Consider the following 20,838-nt stretch of genomic DNA (forward strand, 5'->3'; position numbering starts at 1 on the left):
ACACTGTTTTTATCTGATTGATGATGAAATCAATTTATTTAAAAATGTTCTATTTTGGCTCTGATGCAGCATGTAATCTGTAAAGTGACTAGTAACTAAAGTTATCAGATTACAATATGTGTCTCCAAAATGTTGCAGTATAAAGTAGCAGAAAATGAGAAGTAAAACCAGATCAAAACTGTACTTAAGTAAAGTACTTGAGTAAATGTACTTAGTTACATTTCATCAGTCTTTACATGCTGCACCGTCTGTTGAAAACATAATGTGTTACAGTGTGTGTAGCAGTGTGTAACAGTGTGTGTAGCAGTGTGTGTAGCAGTGTGTGTTAGTGTGTGTTATAGTGTGTGTAGCAGTGTGTGTAACAGTGTGTGCAGCAGTGTGTGTTACAGTGTGTGCAGCAGTGTGTGTTACAGTGTGTGCAGCAGTGTGTGTTAGTGTGTGTAGCAGTGTGTGTAGCATGTGTATAGCAGTGTGTGTAGCAGTGTGTGTAGCATGTGTGTAGCACTGTGTGTTACAGTGTGTGTTACAGTGTGTGTAGCAGTGTGTGTAGCATGTGTGTTACAGTGTGTGTAGCAGTGTGTGTAGCAGTGTGTGTAGCATGTGTGTTACAGTGTGTGTAGCAGTGTGTGTAGCATGTGTGTCGCAGTGTGTGTTAGTGTGTGTAGCAGTGTGTGTAGCAGTGTGTGTAGCATGTGTGTCGCAGTGTGTGTAGCATGTGTGTTACAGTGTGTGTTACAGTGTGTGTAGCAGTGTGTGTAGCAGTGTGTGTAGCATGTGTGTAGCAGTGTGTGTTACAGTGTGTGTAGCATGTGTGTTACAGTGTGTGTTACAGTGTGTGTAGCATGTGTGTTACAGTGTGTGTAGCAGTGTGTGTTAGTGTGTGTAGCATGTGTGTTACAGTGTGTGTAGCAGTGTGTGTTAGTGTGTGTAGCAGTGTGTGTTACAGTGTGTGTAGCATGTGTGTTACAGTGTGTGTAGCAGTGTGTGTTAGTGTGTGTAGCAGTGTGTGTTACAGTGTGTGTTACAGTGTGTGTAGCAGTGTGTGTTAGTGTGGGTAGCAGTGTGTGTTACAGTGTGTGTAGCAGTGTGTGTTAGTGTGGGTAGCAGTGTGTGTTACAGTGTCGGTTACAGTGTGTGTAGCAGTGTGTGTAGCAGTGTGTGTAGCAGTGTGTGTTAGTGTGTGCAGCAGTGTGTGTTAGTGTGTGCAGCAGTGTGTGTTACAGTGTGTGTTACAGTGTGTGTTACAGTGTGTGTTAGTGTGTGTTAGTGTGTGCAGCAGTGTGTGTTAGTGTGTGTAGCAGTGTGTGTTACAGTGTGTGTAGCATGTGTGTGTAGCAGTGTGTGTTAGTGTGTGTGTTAGTGTGTGTTACAGTGTGTGTAGCAGTGTGTGTTACAGTGTGTGTTAGTGTGTTCAGCAGTGTGTGCAGCAGTGTGTGTTAGTGTGTGTAGCAGTGTGTGTGTTAGTGTGTGTTACAGTGTGTGTAGCAGTGTGTGTTACAGTGTGTGTTAGTGTGTTCAGCAGTGTGTGCAGCAGTGTGTGTTAGTGTGTGTAGCAGTGTGTGTTAGTGTGTGTTAGTGTGTGCAGCAGTGTGTGTTAGTGTGTGCAGCAGTGTGTGTAGCAGTGTGTGTTAGTGTGTGTAGCAGTGTGTGTTACAGTGTGTGTAGCAGTGTGTGTTACAGTGTGTGTTAGTGTGTGTAGCAGTGTGTTACAGTGTGTGTTAGTGTGTGTTAGTGTGTGTAGCAGTGTGTGTTAGTGTGTGTAGCAGTGTGTGTAGCAGTGTGTGTTAGTGTGTGTTAGTGTGTGTAGCAGTGTGTGTTAGTGTGTGCAGCAGTGTGTGTTAGTGTGTGTTACAGTGTGTGTTACAGTGTGTGTTAGTGTGTGTAGCAGTGTGTGTTGTGGCCTGCAGGGAGCAGCATTAACGCGCCCCATCGTTCACCCGCCGGAAACAGAAGCCAGAGCGTAGAAGAAGAAGAAGTGGTTCCGGTTCGGCCGCCGTGTCTCCGCTGGGTTTCTGTGGAAACTTGAAGCTTTTCTGAGCCGAGTCGCTCCGGAACATTGGACCGACCTCACACACTCACACGCAGCCGCTCAGCGTGCAGGTAAAACGGACACTTTGATTTCAGCTGCCGGCCTGGTTCGTGAGGAAGTTAGCTGGTGTTAGCACGGTGCTAATGTTAGCATGTGAGGCGGTTACAGGAAGTGTCCTGGTCCTGCGACAGACAGGCAGACAGACAGGCAGGCAGAGAGACAGAGTGACAGACAGGCAGAGAGACAGACAGACAGACAGACAGACAGACAGAGAGACAGACAGACAGACAGGCAGAGTGACAGACAGACAGAGAGACAGAGTGACAGACAGGCAGAGTGACAGACAGACAGACAGAGAGACAGACAGACAGACAGACAGAGAGACAGACAGACAGTTAGACAGACAGAGTGACAGACAGAGAGACAGACAGGCAGAGTGACAGACAGACAGACAGACAGGCAGAGTGACAGACAGACAGAGAGACAGACAGACAGACAGACAGACAGACAGACAGGCAGAGTGACAGACAGACAGACAGAGAGACAGACAGACAGACAGAGAGACAGAGAGACAGACAGAGAGACAGACAGACAGACAGACAGAGAGACAGACAGACAGTTAGACAGACAGAGTGACAGAGAGAGAGACAGAGTGACAGACAGACAGACAGACAGACAGACAGACAGAGAGAGAGACAGAGAGAGTGACAGACAGACAGACAGGCAGACAGAGAGACAGACAGACAGAGTGACAGACAGACAGGCAGACAGAATGACAGACAGACAGACAGGCAGACAGAGTGACAGAGAGACAGACAGAGTGACAGACAGACAGACAGGCAGACAGACAGACAGAGTGACAGACAGACACACAGAGAGACAGACAGGCAGAGTGACAGACAGACAGACAGGCAGACGGAGTGACAGACAGACAGACAGACAGACAGACAGACAGACAGACAGGCAGACAGACAGGCAGACAGACAGACAGACAGACAGGCTCTAACTGTCCTGCCTCGTTCAGACTCTGTGAACCTTCAGATGTTTGTGATCCAACCATTGAACCAGTAACATCACATCACCAGACTCCATTAACAAATGTGGTGATTTTAAGAGTTGTTGAGTTAAAACAAACTTTATAACGTAGTGAAACTCTGTCTCTGACAGACTCTGAATCATTGTCTCCTTCTTGTAAATCCAGCATTAAATGAAAACAGTAAGTTGTGTGTTTCCTTGTAGAAAGTGTCAGTTTGTGGCAGCATGGCTGCACCAGCCTGTCTGCTTCTGTGTCTAAAGTGCTAAAGTCTGACCTGCCAACATGTAGCAGCTGTTTGAACACACTGTTTACACTGATTTCACCATTTACACTCAATTTATGAAAGAAGAAACATTTTATTGATCTAAACATGTCACATTTTACAGATACACTAAACAGTAACCAGTATAGGCGACTTCTTTGTCCCCAGACTCCCTTAACAAATGTGTCAGTATATGATGTGGTGGTGATGTGTGTCTCAAAGCTCTGATAAACGTGATGTTGTGTTCAGGTCCTGATTGAAATATGTCATCTGGACTCCTGGAGCCTCCTGAAGGAGGAGAGCAGCTCTGTGTCTTCCTGCTGAGACACGAGGAGGAGGCAGAGGCCAAGGAGGAGGAGGAGGACAGGAGGAGGGAGGTGGGCTGCCAGTGGGAGAGTCCGGTGGAGGAGAGGAGGGAGGTGGGCTGTCAGAGCGACTCAGCAGAGAGGAGAGACGCTGCTGTCCAGGTGGACCTGCTGAGTCAGCAGCTCAGCTGGAGACACACAGGTGAGACACACCTGCTCACGTCAGGTGACACACCATCAGTGTGTGTGAGACTAATGAATGACTGACAGAGTCCTGTTATAGATTTACAGTCAACATGAGAAAGTTCATGTGAGTGGATCTTTTTTATAACTACAGTTCCCATGATGCTTTGAGGGACAGAAACACGTTGGCATGTACACACTGACGTTAGCATGTACACACTGACGTTGGCATGTACACACTGACGTTAGCATGTACACACTGACGTTAGCATGTACACACTGACGTTGGCATGTACACACTGACGTTGGCATGTACACACTGACGTTGGCATGTACACACTGACGTTGGCATGTACACACTGACGTTGGCATGTACACACTGGTTAACGCAGGTAAACCTGATAATAATCAGCAGTAACTCTGTTCGGTTTGTCTTTCTGTTTTTTCTTCTCGTGTTCATCATCACGATTGTGCCGGAAAAACCAGGGACAGCAGAAAGCAGCAGATCATAAACGTCATCAGACGTTAAACCATCAATCAATAATCTAAATCAATAATATCCTAAATTAGACACGTTGTTTTTACAGAACTGGTAACGGAAGTTTCTGTTCTCTTCGGAGTGAGACATCTCACTTCTTTCTGATCTCTGATGAGAGCTGCACATGCTCGGTAGCGATCAGTCGGCTGAGACCACACAGAAGCCTGGAGGCAGGTAGCCCTGTTGTCATGGAGATGAGGCTGAGTCAGAGTCAGCTGATGAAGTGATGTGTGTGTGGCACCAGGTGGCAGCAGACTCACACTGAGCTCATCCTCCAGTGAGGTCAGGCTGCTCCCCTGGTTTACCACTGCTCTGTGTGCAGACAGTCACCTGTTGGTGTTGGTGTTGGTGTTTGTGTTGTTGTTGTTGTTGTTGTTATTGTTTGTGTTGTTGGTGTTCAGATGGTATTGATTATGTGTAAAGGCGTCTGCGGCAGTTTATCAACACGTTTCCTGTCGGCAGGTTCGTCTGCGATGCTGCTGCAGTGTTTTGCGGTCAGACCTGATGGACCAGACGGTGGCGCTCTGCTGCAGCACTGCACCCCCAACCGGACCAGAACCAGAACCATCAAACCCGCCATCAAACCTACTCAGTCCAGGTCCCAGAGGAGACCGCCTCTTCAGAGCTCCAACACCACCAAACGGCGTCCAGCTCAACGCCGCCACCCGCCGTGTGTCACCTGTAACTGACCACCAGCAGGAGGAGCAGCAGGAGGAGGAGGAGGAGGAGAGGGAGGTGGTGGAGGAGGAGGAAGTGGAGGAGGACACAGGTGATCCCACCTGGACTCCACCTGAAGGAGGTGAGTGAGGACAAACACTGATAAAAACTAAACTGGTTCATCAAGTTCTGACTTCGGTCTGTCTGGTGAGGCTTCGTCAGGAGCGATCAGCCGGAGAGTTGATGATGTCATGTGACCTGTTCTCTGTCGGCACGGTAACTGAGCACCGAGGTGTTTTTAATTCAGAGATTTCTTTCGATATATTCGACTGATTATAACTTAAATATGTCTAAATGAGTTGTGTTGATTATTTCCTCTTGATTTAACACGACAGTCGGTACACAGGGATGGACCTTCACCGGACGACCCACCAGAACACACCCGGTGTCATCCTGTTTAGCAGTAATGCTCCGTATGAGTTTTATGTGTTTTTATTGAAGCTTATGTTCACCTCAGAATCACTCGGCAGACACACTGAACCAAGTGGATCCACACAGAGTAACAAAAGTAATCTCATCAATAAATAAAGAATGAGAAAGCTCAGTTTACACGTCACAGTCTGATCAGAAACATGCTGCTGTCTGCTCATCACCTCGTCACTGCTCATGTGTGCTGGGCTGGTTCTTTCTGGTCTGTCTGTTGACAGACCCTCCAGCACAAATTAGTTCGACTACTTCTCAAGTGTCTCATCTTTAACTTCAAATTAAATTCTGTTAGTTATCTTCTCTTCACGTTCCCATGTTCTTCAACCTTTCTTTTATATGGAGTGCAAACACTGATATATCTGGTCCGTCCTCTTCTCTTCCATAATAATAAACTGTTTTATGAGTCGTTCCTGAAGAACCTTCCGTTCCTTAAGTGACGTCAAATAACTTCTCAATTGTAAGAATCTGTAGAAGTCTTTGCATGTCAGACCAAATGTATCTCGTGGTTGTTTGAATGAGAGTTTCCCCCTCGAACATTTGGTTATTACAGTAAATCCTTTTTCTGCCCGTTTCTTAAACAGCATCTAATGAACCCGACAGAAAGTCTCTACAGTTCTCACTGCTGTTGATGTAGTTGAGGGCGCTGGAGACCAGACTTCTTGGTGCACGTCCTCCGTTCGTTGTTGATCTTGAGTTTGGTCCAAAACGTCTCCGGAGCCGCGGAGACACGAGATTCTGTCTGATCTCAGTTTGTTTCCTCGTCTTGCATCAACAGTTCTGTGGTTTCCGTGAAGCTGTGCAGCCCAATAATATGATATCGTGTCAGGAAGAGACTTCCTGTGTTTTTAATGGAATTATAACATTTTGATACATTTTCTATCATCAGATTTATTCTTTTATTAAATATTTTATTGATTTCACTCTCTCTTGTCCTCCCTGTGTGTCTCTCCAGACGTCGACTCTCACCCGTCTCCCTCGGCTCTCGAGGACGTCCAGCTGGACTCGGACTCCCAGCACGCACCTCTGGGCGCGGTGAAGCTGGAGCCCGACACCACCATGTGTGACATCTGTGGTAAAGTGATGAAGAATAAGTCGAGTCTGGCGCGACACTCCTTCATCCACACGGGGAAGAAGCCGTTCGCCTGCCACTTGTGCGAGCTGCGCTTCAACCGCCGCGACAACCTGCAGCACCACCTGAACCGGCTGCACCCCAACGGCGTCGCCAAGCTGGAGAAGCAGCGCGAGGTGCAGACGTGGCTGTGTGCGGTCTGCGGGAAAACCTTCAGCTGCAGGTCCCGCCTCAAAACACACGAGGTCATCCACTCGGGAGTGAAACCTTTCCACTGCGACATCTGCCCCAAAGCCTACATGAGGACCAACGACCTCGAGCACCACAAGAAAATCGCCCACGTGCACGGTGCCGCGGAGTCTCAGCGCTCCAGCTCGCTGCTCTGCGACTTCTGTGGCAAAGAGTTCAAATGCAAGTCGCAGCTCGCCGTCCACTTCCAGACGCACACCGGCGAGCGGCCGCACCTCTGCGACATCTGCGGACGCAAGTTTGGTCGTCAGTACCAGCTCAAACGCCACAAGATCCTGGTCCATGCCAACCGGGTGAACAGCGGGGAGAACCTGTCACCTGATGCGCCGTTTGCCTGTGGTGTCTGTGGGAAGCGTCTGAAATCTGAAGCGCTGCTCGCCGCTCACTCTCGCATCCACTCAGGTGACAAACCTCACCGCTGCAGCATCTGTCTGCGCAGCTTCCAGCGTGCCACCTGCCTGAAGCAGCACCACATACGAGTTCACCTCAGGGTCAGAGTGAACGAGGCGCCACACGCCATCGGACGCAGGAGGAGCTCTGCGTCGGGGAAGGAGTTCCCGTGTCCGATCTGCGGCAAAGTTTTCAAATTCAAGTCTCTGCTGGCGAGTCACTCGCTGACCCACAGCGAGGTGCGGCCGTACGGCTGCGATTTCTGCAGCCGCAGCTTCAGACGCCTCAGCCACCTGAAGAGACACCGCGAGGTCGTCCACGCCAACGGAGAGCGCCTGCCGCAGAGCTTCGTCTGCCACATCTGCGGCAAAGACAAGAAGTGCCGCTCGCAGCTCGCCAGACACGTCATCATCCACACTGGAGAGCGGCCGTTTGCCTGTGACCTCTGCTCTGCCCGCTTCAACCGCAGTGGGAACCTCAAGCAGCACAGGAAGCGCATGCACGGTGTGGGGGCGGGGCCTCCTGATGAAGCCCTGCCCATCATGACATGATGCCCGCTCTGACTTACAAACAGGAAGAGACGGTGGTGGCTGTCGACGCTGCAGGCGATGGCTGCGGGGCGGTGGCGAGCGACGAGACGGACGCCGTTCAGCAGCTCGTCACCACCTGAACGGAAACACGTCATCTGAACTGAGCGTGCTCAGAACGTCCCGCCCTCCTGCTTCATTTGTTTGAACATCTAAGTTTGTGACCGAGAGCTGGTCCGATGGTGCGAACGCAAACTGAACCTGAAGAACTGAAACGGAACTGAGGAGACGGGATTGGCTGATATTTAGTCAGACAGGTGGAGAACGTTGAGGGAACGTTGAGGGAACCACCTGACAGCTGAAACGAGTTGTGAATTGATGCTTTGATCCAAATGTGAAACAGATTCTCAGTTTAAAGGAGAATTAAAACGTCGACTTCACAAACAAACGTTTCTTCTTTTTAATCTTCTGATCAAACTTTCACTCGTGTCACATGAGCTTCCTCAGCAGAGGAGACGTAGATCCTTTTATTTAGAATCAGACAAACGGAGGCAGCTGATTGGTTGAATTCACAGACGCAGTCACAGAAAGTGTTTTATGATGACACACACACACAGTGTCACATTCCCATGGTGACTTTAACTTCCCATTAATTTTCCCGTTAATCAGATGTAATTAATACGACCGTTAATAGACTGACTGATGAATCATAACGAGGGATTTTCTTTAATCAGTTTGTTTCTGGGTCAGTTAATGTGGACTGAGTTAATCTGCTGTTAGAGAGCTTTAAAGTTGTTTGAAGTAAAATTAGTTTTTTAATTAAATTAATTCATCTGAGTCTTGATGAAGCTCGCTCATGTTCAGGAACCAGAACTCCGTTCGGGTCTACAACACAAGCAGGAAACGTGCATCACATCTATAAAACGTGACGTACGTCTGTTCGCACGCGTCTCAATCCTCCTGAAACTGTCCGGGCCGTCCAACCGTCCCCACAGTTTACTTTAAATGTCTTTAGACACGCCCCCAATCACCTGGTTTGTATTCAAAGGGCCGGAGTTTAGTTTAGTGTTGAGGAGAAATGTCAGAAGCAAAGAAGCAGCTGAAGAAGTGTCATTTTATTTTATGGACTGTGAACTTGAAGTCATGATTGATCAAACTGACAGATGATGAAGAGACAAAATGAAGCAGGTTAACGACAGGAAGTGACAGAAGAGATGAACGCTGTGAGTTCAGAGACACGGACTTTAGAGTCAAAGAAAAGTGGTCTGATTTAAAACGAGAGGCCGAGAAGCTCATCTCTGCTCACAGTGAGAGTGGCTGTGTCCCAATTCAGGGGCTGCGGCCTTCGAAGGCGAGTTCTTCGGAGGTACCTCCGAAAGCCACGTCCACCGTTGTTAAATGTGACGGTCTAGCCTTCGGAGCATTTCCTGGTTGCGTCACCAGATGTTCCCGCCCCTTACCCTTATGTCATGATTTCTGCTGCCCAGGCCCATTAAAGTGACGATCTACACCACTTCATGTCGCCATTTTCCTTCTTTCTTTCTTCTTTTTCGGCCGCGAAGGATAGTAGCGGTGCGTCCTCCAAAAAGAGGGAAAAGAAGGCCGCATCTGAAGGAGCCTTCGTATTGGGACGGCCTTCACGTGGCGTTGTGACACAATTGGCCTTCAAACGCGCCCTTCGAAGGATGCAGCCCCTGAATTGAGACACAGCTAGTGTGTGAGCGCTGTCTCCGCCTGATGATGTCATCATCATGGGCCAGAACATCAGTACCGCTCACCGGTCACTGACACTCCCTCTGACCTGAATTACACATCGGCAGCGTCCTCTAACAACACATCGACAGTCAAAACAACAGGCTCATCACTGTGTGATCATAGTGAAGGTTTTAAACTGGATGTGATCCTGACAGTCGACTCACAACATCACACTGATCGACTGAACACACTGCTGCATGCTAACATGGTGTTAGTCATGTGCAGCAGCAACAGTCTGACCCTCTGTGGACTTCATACATTCCCAAACCTGCGTGGGAAGTAGCATCACAACACTTTGAGTGTGTACACACAGTGAATACATTTGGCTCCTGACGTGTTGGAGCAGGTGAACAGGTGTCATTAAACAGCATCATGATGAGGCCCCGCCCCCCTGAGTTACTGTTGCTAACCTCTCACTCTTTACATTCTGGGATTTTACATAAACAGTTTGCAGAGGTGACGGTTCAAAAGTACCAGCTCACCAAATAACCAGTTCATGTCAGTCAGTCCGACTCGTCTCTCCAGTTGATCTGACTCGTCCTCTCTGAGGCGTCCGTGTGACCTCAGTGACGTCACATCCAGGCTCGACTCTGTTCACACTGAACATAACACCGCTCGGTGTCACGTCATACAGCATGCAGCCAACACAGCTGTGACGGTTCACATCATACCCTGTAAATCTAAACATGTCTCAGCAGACTGTTTATAATCATAGTGATCCTGTTATAAAGTGTTGTGGTTGGTCCTGACCCACCAAACATCCTGGAAAGTGACAAAGACAATGACATCATCACCATCAGTAAACAAGATGGTGTCTGACTCTCACTCCCAGAGAGGGAGTCAGGAGGGCTGACCGTCACGCTGACTTCTCATTATTAAATTTGGTGATTTTATTTTCTATATACATTTCCAGAGACAAAAACTACAACAACACAATAGTGAAGGAGACAAAGTGAATCTTTATTCGATCACACATGTTCAACAAGGTGAAATTGGTGCTCTGCATGTAACCCAAGGACACTGACTGGTGAATCAACCTGATGTACATGTTTTTGATAGTGGGGGGAACCGGAGAACCGATGCAAGCACAGGGCGAACATGCACACTGCACAGAAAGGCTCTGCCACAGCGGGATTCAAACCCAGGACTGCCTCCAACAGTAAACAGCAGCGCTGCCTGTAGGACAGACAGGATGACACTTTCGTCCCACTTATTAAATAAGCATTTCTATCATCTGAGATGCCAAAGACTCTGGTTCCACTGATCGGTGCTCAGTAGAAGTCTTAGAGACGTGTTATGTGTTAGGAGCCGACTCCTCCCGTCTGTTTGAACTTGACACTGAACCTCAACAAACTGCTTCTGGCTCATTTTGTGTTTCTAATGATGAGAAAAAAGGTCGCAGTCCATGATCGTGTTCACAAACTGACTAGTGACACAATGTTTCTCCAACATTTGTTGATTTTGTGCGATTATCTGAGAAGACATTTACAATCACAAACATCTGTCTCAGTGTTCTGTGGCTTTTCAGACCTCTTTAAGGTTTGAGTGTATTTTGAAATTTTAATATTTTCTAAATCTGACTCTGAGTTTTCGAGGATGTTGGTACGATCCAAATCTACTCTGTTAATTTTGAAAGGAAAAAACAAACTGCTCTGACAAAAGTCTCTGTGTGTCTGACCTGCTGGATGAAAGAAAACCAAAACATGGTCAGCAAAGTGTCCAAATCACAGAGACAAAACCTCCAAGAAACAATCTGCAGTCGTCTCTGACTGAGTAGCTCAGTGTGTAGAGACGCTGCCTCCAAGTTTTGAGGTCGTGGGTTTGATTCTCGGGTCGCTCTGGTTCAGGAAACTGATCTGGGTTGAGTTTTGAAGGCTGATGTCCAAAAGAAAGAGTGAAAAGCTCTGAGACAGAGTTGTCTGTCTGTCTGTCTGATCAGGCGGCTCAGGCTCATAGACGACTGCTCTGAACTTCGGAGGTTGAGGGTTCAATTCTTATGAGACTCAGTGAATTTTAAAGTCCAACACCCAAAGTGCGACTGAAAAGCGCCCAGAGAAGAGCTTCCAGTGCGAAGGGGAGTTGGTGGCACGGTGGGTTTGCTCTCGGCTAGCAGCAACCAGAGGTGCTCGCACCGGGTCGAATCCTGCCGGCTGCCGGTACCTGGAGCCTCAGTCCTGCAGCTGTGGGAGAGGGAGGGGGCCGTGTCCCCTCCCGTGGTTTGTCAGAGACGGAAGCAGGGGGTTATGGGACGAAGAGTCATGGGTGGCTGAAATTTTATGAAGATGTCTTGTTTTGAATTTTCATTTTCAATTAGTAGTTAAGTTATGAACCACATGTTGAAATGAGAGCAGCTGAAGAACTGAATCACACATTTATTTCTAGTTGTTGTCAGTTAGCAAACGTGTGGAACAAAGGTTTGCTCCAGGTGGAACGAGAGGTTTGCTCCAGGTAGGAGTTTTGCTTGCTGCTGGAGACAGATGCTGTTCTCCAGACAGCAGTGTGATGACGAGTAGGTGGGACAGACGGGAGGACAGTTTCAATACTCAACAACAATAAAACATTAAGTCTGTTATCAACCAGTGTTATTAAATATGAAGCAGTATTTTATTATCATCATGATGTGTTCGTGCAGCAGACAGACTCAGACATGAATGACTTTTAATAAATGAATGTCTCCTCCTCTTTTCTCTCTGTTCTTTCTTTTAAATTAACATCACCCCTTCAGTCTGAAGTCAACACGTCTTCACCCCCGCTCAGCTGATCCCTCCCGCTTCATCAACACATTTAATTAAACATCAAAGAGAGACATAATGGACAGTATGGAAGGAGGCAGGGAAGGGAGGATGAAAAGAGTAAAAAGACAGAAACTGGAGCAAAAGGAAGGAAAGGAGGAGGTATGGAAGGGAACAAAGGACATAAGAGAGGAAGTGAGGAGGTGAGAAGAATGTTGGAGATAAGGGAAGGAAAGAACGAGACAAGAAAGAAAAGGACAGGAGGGAGGGAAAGTGAAAAAAGGGAAGGGATAGGGAAGGAAACAAGTGGTGACATAAGCGAAGTAGGAAGTATGGAGAGGATGGAAGGAGGAACAGAAGGATAGTAAAGACGGAGGAAAGGAGGACGGATGGAGTATAAACTGTACAGTAAATGAACGTGTGCAGTAATGGAGTAGAAATACTCAGTAATCAGAGTAGTGCAGTAACCATACAGAAAATGACACGAGCTGAATCAGACCAATAAAAAAATAAAAGCCTCTCTGATGACATCATCTCTGAGAACTCAAAGCTCCGCCTACTCCTGTCCTGAAGAAGATGATTGGTCAGTGTGATGTCAGGGGGCGGGGTCAGGCCTCCGTGGTGTCTGGTTTGGGCATCCTGGAGATCCACAGGTTTGATTGGTTGGCTGTGGTCTTGGTGCGGGGAGTACTGCGGAGAAAGGTTACCATGGTTACCGCATGATTCAATTGATCAGTTTAGAAATGATTCATATTGATTATCAGTCTGTGCTCTGATTGGTTGGATTTCTACCAGCTGATCATCCGAATGTTAGTGACCGTAAAGACACTGCAGGAGCTCAGTGTGATCAATACGATCAATCAGTGTGATCAATACGATCAATCAGTGTGAGCAATACGATCAATCAGTGTGATCAATACGATCAATCAGTGTGAGCAATATGATCAATCAGTGTGATCAATACGATCAATCAGTGTGAGCAATATGATCAATCAGTGTGATCAATACGATCAATCAGTGTGAGCAATATGATCGTGTCACCATCATCATCATCAGACTGAATAAAGTCATGATGTTCAATAAAAGCACCAGATTCAGCAGACTGTCTGCTGGAAGAAACACCTGAACTGATGCCAGGTATTGACTCTCTCTCTCACACACACACACACACTCACACTCACAACACACGCACACACACACACACACACACACACTCACAACACACGCACACACACTCACAACACACGCACACACACACAGAAGCAGGGCACTGAGCCAGTAGCTGCTGTAAATCATCTCTTGTTAACCAGACATCTGAGTGTTTGACCCGTCATAATCACTGAGTAAGCACTGCACACACACACACACTGTGCACACACACTCATACAGCGTGCATCCTCAGCAGTATCAGTGGTCACAGTGTCAGCAGATTCAACAGGAGGAACAGAGGCTGCTGGGATTTGTAGTTTGTGTCAGTCTGACTCAGCTGTGAACTCTGCAGTGTCTCCGTCCTGTCAGTGAGAGGACGCCTGAGACATGTTGGTATAAAAGGACACATTCTGTGACGTACAGGAATCAGACGTCCTCTCGAGTGAAATACACACGATGTACCCTCTGAGGCCCTGTCCTGTATGTACTATGCTTTTTATATTCAGGTTTTTGTTTCTCTAACGTCGGGGTTTCTGCTTTTGTTCCTATTTTTAATCACATATTGGACACAGTGGGGATCTGATGGAGCTGCTGGTGTCCTGATTGATTGTTTTCATGCAAACGAAGCCTCGGACACTCTCGCCCTCTCTGGTTCTCGGCCCTTCAGCACTGTAGTGATGCAATGTTTGGCTCCTGAACATGTCTGATTGAGTCTGGCTGGTGTTGCAGGAACTCCACCATTTATTCAGTACATCACCTGAGTTCACCTGATGTTTCTGTACCTGATGAAGAGAAAAGCTGTTTTTAAAGAGAGCGTTCTGACGTGTTTTCAGTCTCCAGTCTTACCTTCGACTGAGCATCTGAACACAACATGTCCCAGAAGCCACCAGGATGAGCAGCAGCAGGGGGATGGTGGGGATGATCACGTACACCAGTAACATGCCTGAACAGAGACAGACAGAGGCTGAGGTCACAGACATCATGTATGACATCACAGTGTCTGTAGAGTAAGCCATCAGCTTACTGCACATGCTCAGCCAACCCAGAATGCATTGTGTTTCTTAAGACTGCCCAATAGATTGATGTAGTCTGTCGTCCTAAACCAGAAATCTGTTAGCATTTCTGCTAACAGAACATACAATCCATCATTAAATGTCCACAGTTTAATTATAAAGCTCTTCATGTGTTAAAAACGGTTAGCGGTTGCTAACAAGTGTCTAAATGAGACTACAGAGGTTGTCGGGGACATTAAACGTCCTCACAGCGAACACGGAGACTCATCTGCTCACTAGTCCGTCTTTACAGGCCACTTTAGTTACACACTGTTCTGACTCTGACTTTACAACTTGTGCATTGATCAGTTTATAGAAAACCTGGATAGTAATTGTGCAGTAAGACGCTCAGTGGTGGAGACGTTTAAGTCATGTGACCGTGATGTCGTCTGTTTGTAGCCTAGCATTAGCTTTTTACTGCTACACACTTAATTTACACTTCAAACATCACAGAGTGGAGTTCATCTGTGGAGATTATCTGGATGATCAGAACCTCCAGCCATGGTGACCTGAGGGGGAACCTCCTCACTGCCTGCAGGCTGTTTGACCACGCCTCCACCTGCTGTCACCTCTGAAGACACACACAGACACAGACACACACACACACGTTGACCTCAGGGTGGCGCTATGACGGCGTCATCAGTGAGCTGTAGTTGGACCCGCAGCAGGAACTGATCGTGATGTTCTTCATTAGCTTCAGTTAAAATGTATATTCAGGTGAGTGTGTCCTCTGGTGGACTCACCTGTGCCCCGCCCTCCAGGTGCGTCACTATGTTCCTTTACAAGATGGCTCTCTGAAAGACATAAGTGTTTGTTAGTAGAGTGAAGCTGATTGGCTGATGGTACCTGGTTTGTTAATAGAGTGAAGCTGATTGGCTGATGGTACCTGGTTCGTATTTGCAGATGAAGTTGTGCTTCATGTTGCAGCGGTCGTCGTTCCATTGGTAGAGATAAGCCCCGCCCAGACCAGGAAGTGCAGTTGGTTGATGGTACATGACGACGCAGGCCTCTCCTCCACAGGACGGCTCATCAAAATACCAGTTCCTACATCATCATCACCATCATCATCATCTTCATCACCATCATCATCATCATCATCACCATCACCATCATCACCATCATCATCACCATCACCATCATCACCACCATCACCACCATCATCACATCATCATCACCATCATCACCATCATCATCACCATCATCACATCATCATCATCATCATCACCATCATCACCATCATCATCACCATCATCATCATCATCATCACATCATCATCATCTTCATCACCATCATCATCATCATCATCACATCATCATCACCATCATCACCATCATCATCACCATCATCACATCATCATCATCATCATCACCATCATCACCATCATCATCACCACCATCATCACATCATCATCACCATCATCACCATCATCATCACCATCATCACATCATCATCATCATCATCACCATCATCACCATCATCATCACCATCATCATCATCATCATCACATCATCATCATCTTCATCACCACCATCATCACATCATCATCACCATCATCACCATCATCATCACCATCATCACATCATCATCATCATCATCACCATCATCACCATCATCATCATCATCATCACATCATCATCATCTTCATCACCATCATCATCATCATCATCACATCATCATCATCATCATCACCATCATCATCATCATCATCACATCATCATCATCTTCATCACCATCATCATCATCATCATCACCATCATCATCATCATCATCACATCATCATCATCTTCATCACCATCATCATCATCATCACCATCATCATCATCATCACATCATCATCATCACATCATCATCATCATCATCACCATCATCATCATCACCATCATCATCAGTAATTGTCTGTTTGCTAAGGCCCATCCCCCTAGTTACTGTTGCTATGCCCGTCCATGACGTCACATTAATCTACAGTATTCACCCTCTCAGCTGTGTGGCGGCCATCTTTTTTTTCTACATTACATGAGAGAAGAGTTTCCCTCAGAGACACTTGTGGTTCTGTCACTGAGATCTGGTTAACGACTTGTGGTTCTGTCACTGTACTAACCCTCACGTCGACCCATCTCTGGTGCTCGACCTGCTCCTGGGACATCACTCACCTGAAGGAGGCCACGCTGCCGTCGGTCCAGTGGTACAGCTCTGGACAGGAAGTGAACGTGTTGCTGAGTTCTGGATGAGTCTGATCGACTCCGTCTGCCCGAGTCAGACCGATCCAGAAATCACCGTCTGCTATGCCTCCTCCTCCTCCTGCACCTCCTGCTGCTCCTGAACGCAGCTCCTGGATTCAAACGGAGGAGGAGGAGAGGATGAGGAGGAGGAGGAAGAGGAAGATGAGAGGAAGAGAAGGAGCAGATGAAAATGACAGGAAGAGGAAGATGAGAAGAGGAGGAGGAGGAGGAGCAGATGAAGATGAGGAGGAGGAGGAAGGTGAGAGGAGCAGATGAAGATGACAGGAGGAGGAAGATGAGACGAGGAGGAGGAGGAGGAGCAGATGAAGATGGGGAGGAGGAAGATGAGAGGAAGAGCAGCAGATGAAGATGACAGGAGGAGGAAGATGAGAGGAGGAACAGCAGATGAAGATGACAGGAGGAGGAGCAGATGAAGATGAGGAGGAGGAAGGTGAGAGGAGGAGGAGGAGGAAGATGAGAGGAGGAGGAGCGGATGAAGAGGAGCTGGTGTGTGTCTGACCTGCAGCAGATCTTCGATGTGTCTCTGCTCCGCCTGGCTCTCGATGCTGAGCAGCGAGCCTCCGTCCATCTCACAGGCCTGACGAGCCTCCCTGAAGGCAACACGGCTCGACACGTCGTGGAAATATGCGATCTTATAGCAGGGACGCTCTGGACCCCCCAAACACACCGTCTGACCTGAGACAGAGACAGAGGCCCGGCTCACACCTGCTGTCACCAACAGACCTGAGTGATCGATCAGTTCACAGCTACATTAACCTGCATCTGATGTGATGTCACTTCCTGCTCTGTATGAAACAAACCCGTCCATCACCGAGACAAACAGACTCCATGTTTCTACTCAAAGACAGAAAGAAGTTCATGTAGAACATTTGCTGAATTTCCAAGAAGGAACAAATAAGTCAGAATCAGTCAGAGACAGAGTTTCACACAGTTTATAAAGTGTCTCCAACTCAACAACTCACTAAACTGACACATTTGTTAAGGGAGTCTGGGGACAAAGAAGTCGCCTATACTGGTTACTGTTTAGTGTATCTGTAAAATGTGACATGTTTAGATCAATAAAATGTTTCTTCTTCCATAAATTGAGTGTAAATGGTGAAATCAGTGTAAACAGTGTGTTCAAACAGCTGCTAAATGTTGGCAGGTCAGACTTTAGCACTTTAGACACAGAAGCAGACAGGCTGGTGCAGCCATGCTGCCACAAACTGACACTTTTTACAAGGAAACACACAACTTACTGTTTTCATTTAATGCTGAATTTACAAGAAGGAGACAATGATTCAGAATCTGTCAGAGACAGAGTTTCACTACGTTATAAAGTTTGTTTCAACTCAACAACTCTTAAAATCACCACATTTGTTAAGGGAGTCTGGTGATGTTGTGTTACTGGTTCAATGGTTGGATCAGATGAATCTTCTACATGAAGCTTTGTTCCTCTTTGATCTCCACGCAGGAAAATTCCTTCTTGCCTGATGGTGTTTGTGACATCATCACTGTTTTATGAAATCATCACTGTTTTGTGACATCATCACTATAGTGGTCAGTAGTGACATTGTCACTGCATAGAAACCGTATTCTGAGATCTTTACAGCCGAGTCACTGAGCTGTGTGTGTGTGTGTGTGTGTGTGTGTGTGTGTGTGTGTGTGTGTGTGTGTGTGTGTGTGTGTGTGTGTGTGTGTGTGTACAGCTGCAGTGATTAATACTCAGTCTGGTTAAAACGGCCTCACAGAGCTACTTTAAGTGATTAGCTGGATTCTCTTCTGCACCATCATCACTTTACTGTTAGAGCCACTAAAGAGCTCCATATATATCTGTCTACTGTCAGCCTGCCTGTCTGTCTGTCTGTCTGTCTCTCTCTGTCTCTCTCTGTCTCTGTCTCTCTCTGTCTCTCTCTCTCTCTGTCTGTCTCTCTCTGTCTCTCTCTCTGTCTGTCTGCCTGTCTGTCTCTCTTTCTCCGTCTCTCTCTGTCTGTCTGTCTCTCTGTCTCTCTCAGTTCAATTCAAAGGAGCTTTATTAGCATGAAAGTTTTAACAACAATGTTGCCAAAGCATCAAAACACAACTCGTCCAAACACTCGGACAGAACACAACAAATAACAACATGAACACAACACTGTGTGTGTGTGTGTGTGTGTGTGTGTGTGTGTGCCTGTGTGTGTGTGCCTGCGTGTGTGTGTGTGTGTGTGCCTGTGTGTGTGTGTGTGTCTCAGGTGTGCATGCTGACACATATTGGGCAGCAGGTGTGTGTGTGTGTGTGTGTCTGTGTGTGTGTGTGTGTGTGTGTGTGTCTCAGGTGTGCATGGTGACACATATTGGGCAGCAGGTATGCCCTGTCTCCTTCTCCCAGGAGTATTTTAATGTTGAGAGGTGGTTCAGCTCTTTGAACTCTGAGATTACAGAGTTGAACTTGTTAAAATAAATGTTCCTGCTTTCGTTGAATGCTTTACATTGTAGGAGAAAGTGCATCTCTGTCTCAGCCTCACCTGTCCAGCAGTGACCACATGTTGTGTTGTCTTTTGGTTGCCGTGATTGTTTGTGTCTTCCTGTTTGGATGGTCAGTTTGTGGTCACTGAGCCTGTACTTGGTGAGCATCTGTCTCTGCTTCCTATCTCTGACAGCAGAGAGATGTTCTGCTCTTCATCGTCTCTTTTTAGGGCGAGATAACGTTCTGATCCACTTTGGCTTTTAGTTTCTTCTTTCCAATGTTCCCGGCAGGTTTCTTTACATTGTGTTATAATGTGCTTTCCTCTGATTGGTGTTTGGAGAGCAGTGTTGTTGTGAGGCTGGTCAGACTGTCTGAGAGGGGCAGTCAGCCTCAGTACCAGCTGACATAGGGGCTCTTTTCTGGGCTCAGCACTTGAGTCTGGAGGCTTTGGAGTGGAGGAACAAAACAAACAAACAAACAAACAAATAAAACAAAACAAACAAATAACAAACAAACAAACCAACAAACATTGGTTGTTTGTTTGTTTGTTTATTTTTGCTGTTTGTTTTTGTTTTTGTTTGTTTGTTTGTCAGCCAACAGGTTTCCACTAAAACTACTGAACAGATTTGCACTAATTTGGATGGAGGACGGTCTCGGCCCATGTAGACCACATCAGGTTTTGGTGCCGGTCCAGATAAAGAGACAGGTCCAGGATGTTTCTGTGATCTGAGATGTGTTGAGTTCAGATTAAAGGAGGTTTGAACTGCAGAGTGAAGCCGGGCTGTAGAGTCTGATACTACGCTACACCTGATTGAATGAAGGGGGTCTGCTGGACCTTGGCAGAGGTACACACTCTACTGTGTTTCGTGCCAGTTGATTGTAGAAAAGCCTATCAAAGGATTTTTATGGATCATCTGCAGCATTCAGAAACCTTTAACTTTTACTAAACAGCAAAATAACATCACTTAAATTTCAGCTTTACATTATTAATGAAGCGAAGCTATTAAAAACCTTTGATGATTCACAGCTGGAACATCATTTATGACCTCAATATTCAGTCAACATGACACGAACAAACACTGAACCTCATCCTGTCTGTGGAGAAATGACTGCTGATGTGTTAGAGCTTTATTTTGGAAACTCACCGCTCACCACTCGCGCTCCGTTCACCTGCACGACCCCGAAGATAAGCAGCATCACCGCCTGCACCGCCTGCACCGCCGTCATCCTCAGAAATGAAAGAAATCTTGTGAGGAAAGAAGGACAGAATAAATCCTCACTGTCTGCTTCCTTTAAACACTTTCAAAGGTGGATATTCAGGCTAAATTTCAAAATAAAAGCACCAGTCCTGGCTGCCTGTCGTCTGTATTTTCATGTTTGCTCTGCGGCTTCACTTCCTCTCTGCCGCTCTTCAGTCTGATGTGAAGCCGAGGAGACTCTGCTCACATCAGCTCTCTCTCTCTGATCGATCGTCCCACAGAAGGACCCTCCTCCATGAAGCCCTGGGGGGCCATACACACACACACACACGCACGCACGCACACACGCACACACACACACACACGCACGCACGCACGCACACACACTTCACTTTAATTCACTTACACACACAGGAAGCTGATTGGTTCCCAGCGCAGCAGCTGATCAATAAATGAAACACCCTCTGATATCTGCTGCAGTTATGACAAACGCCTCAGATCTCTTCCTCCTCATCGATCCATCACACACACACACACACACACACACGCATACAC

At 47.0% G+C, this 20,838-nt stretch overlaps 2 protein-coding genes across 12 annotated transcripts in view; one reads left to right on the forward strand and one right to left on the reverse strand.

Moving 5' to 3' along the window:
* Window positions 1-1,957: 1,957 nt before the first annotated feature.
* LOC141014435 (zinc finger Y-chromosomal protein 1-like) lies at window positions 1,958-8,184 on the forward strand. Its single transcript, XM_073488225.1, has 4 exons — window positions 1,958-2,100; window positions 3,577-3,834; window positions 4,816-5,152; window positions 6,449-8,184. Exons 3-4 carry the CDS (start codon window positions 4,858-4,860, stop codon window positions 7,753-7,755), a joined length of 1,602 nt encoding a protein of 533 aa, XP_073344326.1. The 5' UTR covers window positions 1,958-2,100; window positions 3,577-3,834; window positions 4,816-4,857; the 3' UTR covers window positions 7,756-8,184.
* A 2,241-nt stretch (window positions 8,185-10,425) lies between these two features.
* Window positions 10,426-20,838, reverse strand: part of chodl (chondrolectin) — a 15,951-nt gene continuing 5,538 nt past the window's right edge. For 2 of the 11 annotated variants that reach the window (XM_073488227.1, XM_073488226.1), the window contains 8 exons: window positions 20,230-20,586; window positions 17,159-17,334; window positions 16,570-16,748; window positions 15,306-15,463; window positions 15,163-15,213; window positions 14,913-14,990; window positions 14,214-14,310; window positions 10,426-12,908 (listed from right to left, as the gene is read on the reverse strand). In XM_073488227.1, coding sequence (XP_073344328.1) covers window positions 12,827-12,908; window positions 14,214-14,310; window positions 14,913-14,990; window positions 15,163-15,213; window positions 15,306-15,463; window positions 16,570-16,748; window positions 17,159-17,334; window positions 20,230-20,311 — 903 coding nt within the window. In that variant the 5' untranslated portion in view covers window positions 20,312-20,586 and the 3' untranslated portion in view covers window positions 10,426-12,826. Of the gene's footprint in view, window positions 12,909-14,213; window positions 14,311-14,856; window positions 14,991-15,162; window positions 15,214-15,305; window positions 15,464-16,569; window positions 16,749-17,158; window positions 17,335-17,415; window positions 17,509-20,229; window positions 20,587-20,838 lie in introns of those variants that run through there. The other 9 variants (XM_073488230.1, XM_073488231.1, XM_073488232.1 and 6 more) reach the window with 7 other exon arrangements.

Source organism: Pagrus major, chromosome 19 (genome assembly GCF_040436345.1).
Source record: "Pagrus major chromosome 19, Pma_NU_1.0".
Lineage (NCBI taxonomy): Eukaryota > Metazoa > Chordata > Actinopteri > Spariformes > Sparidae > Pagrus > Pagrus major.

Coding starts and splice junctions, on each gene's coding strand:
- LOC141014435 (XM_073488225.1), top strand. CDS start 4,858: ATGGACCAGACGGTGGCGCTCTGCTGCAGCACTGCACCCCCAACCGGA. Junction 5,153..6,448: donor CTGGACTCCACCTGAAGGAG/GTGAGTGAGGAC, acceptor GTGTCTCTCCAG/ACGTCGACTCTCACCCGTCT.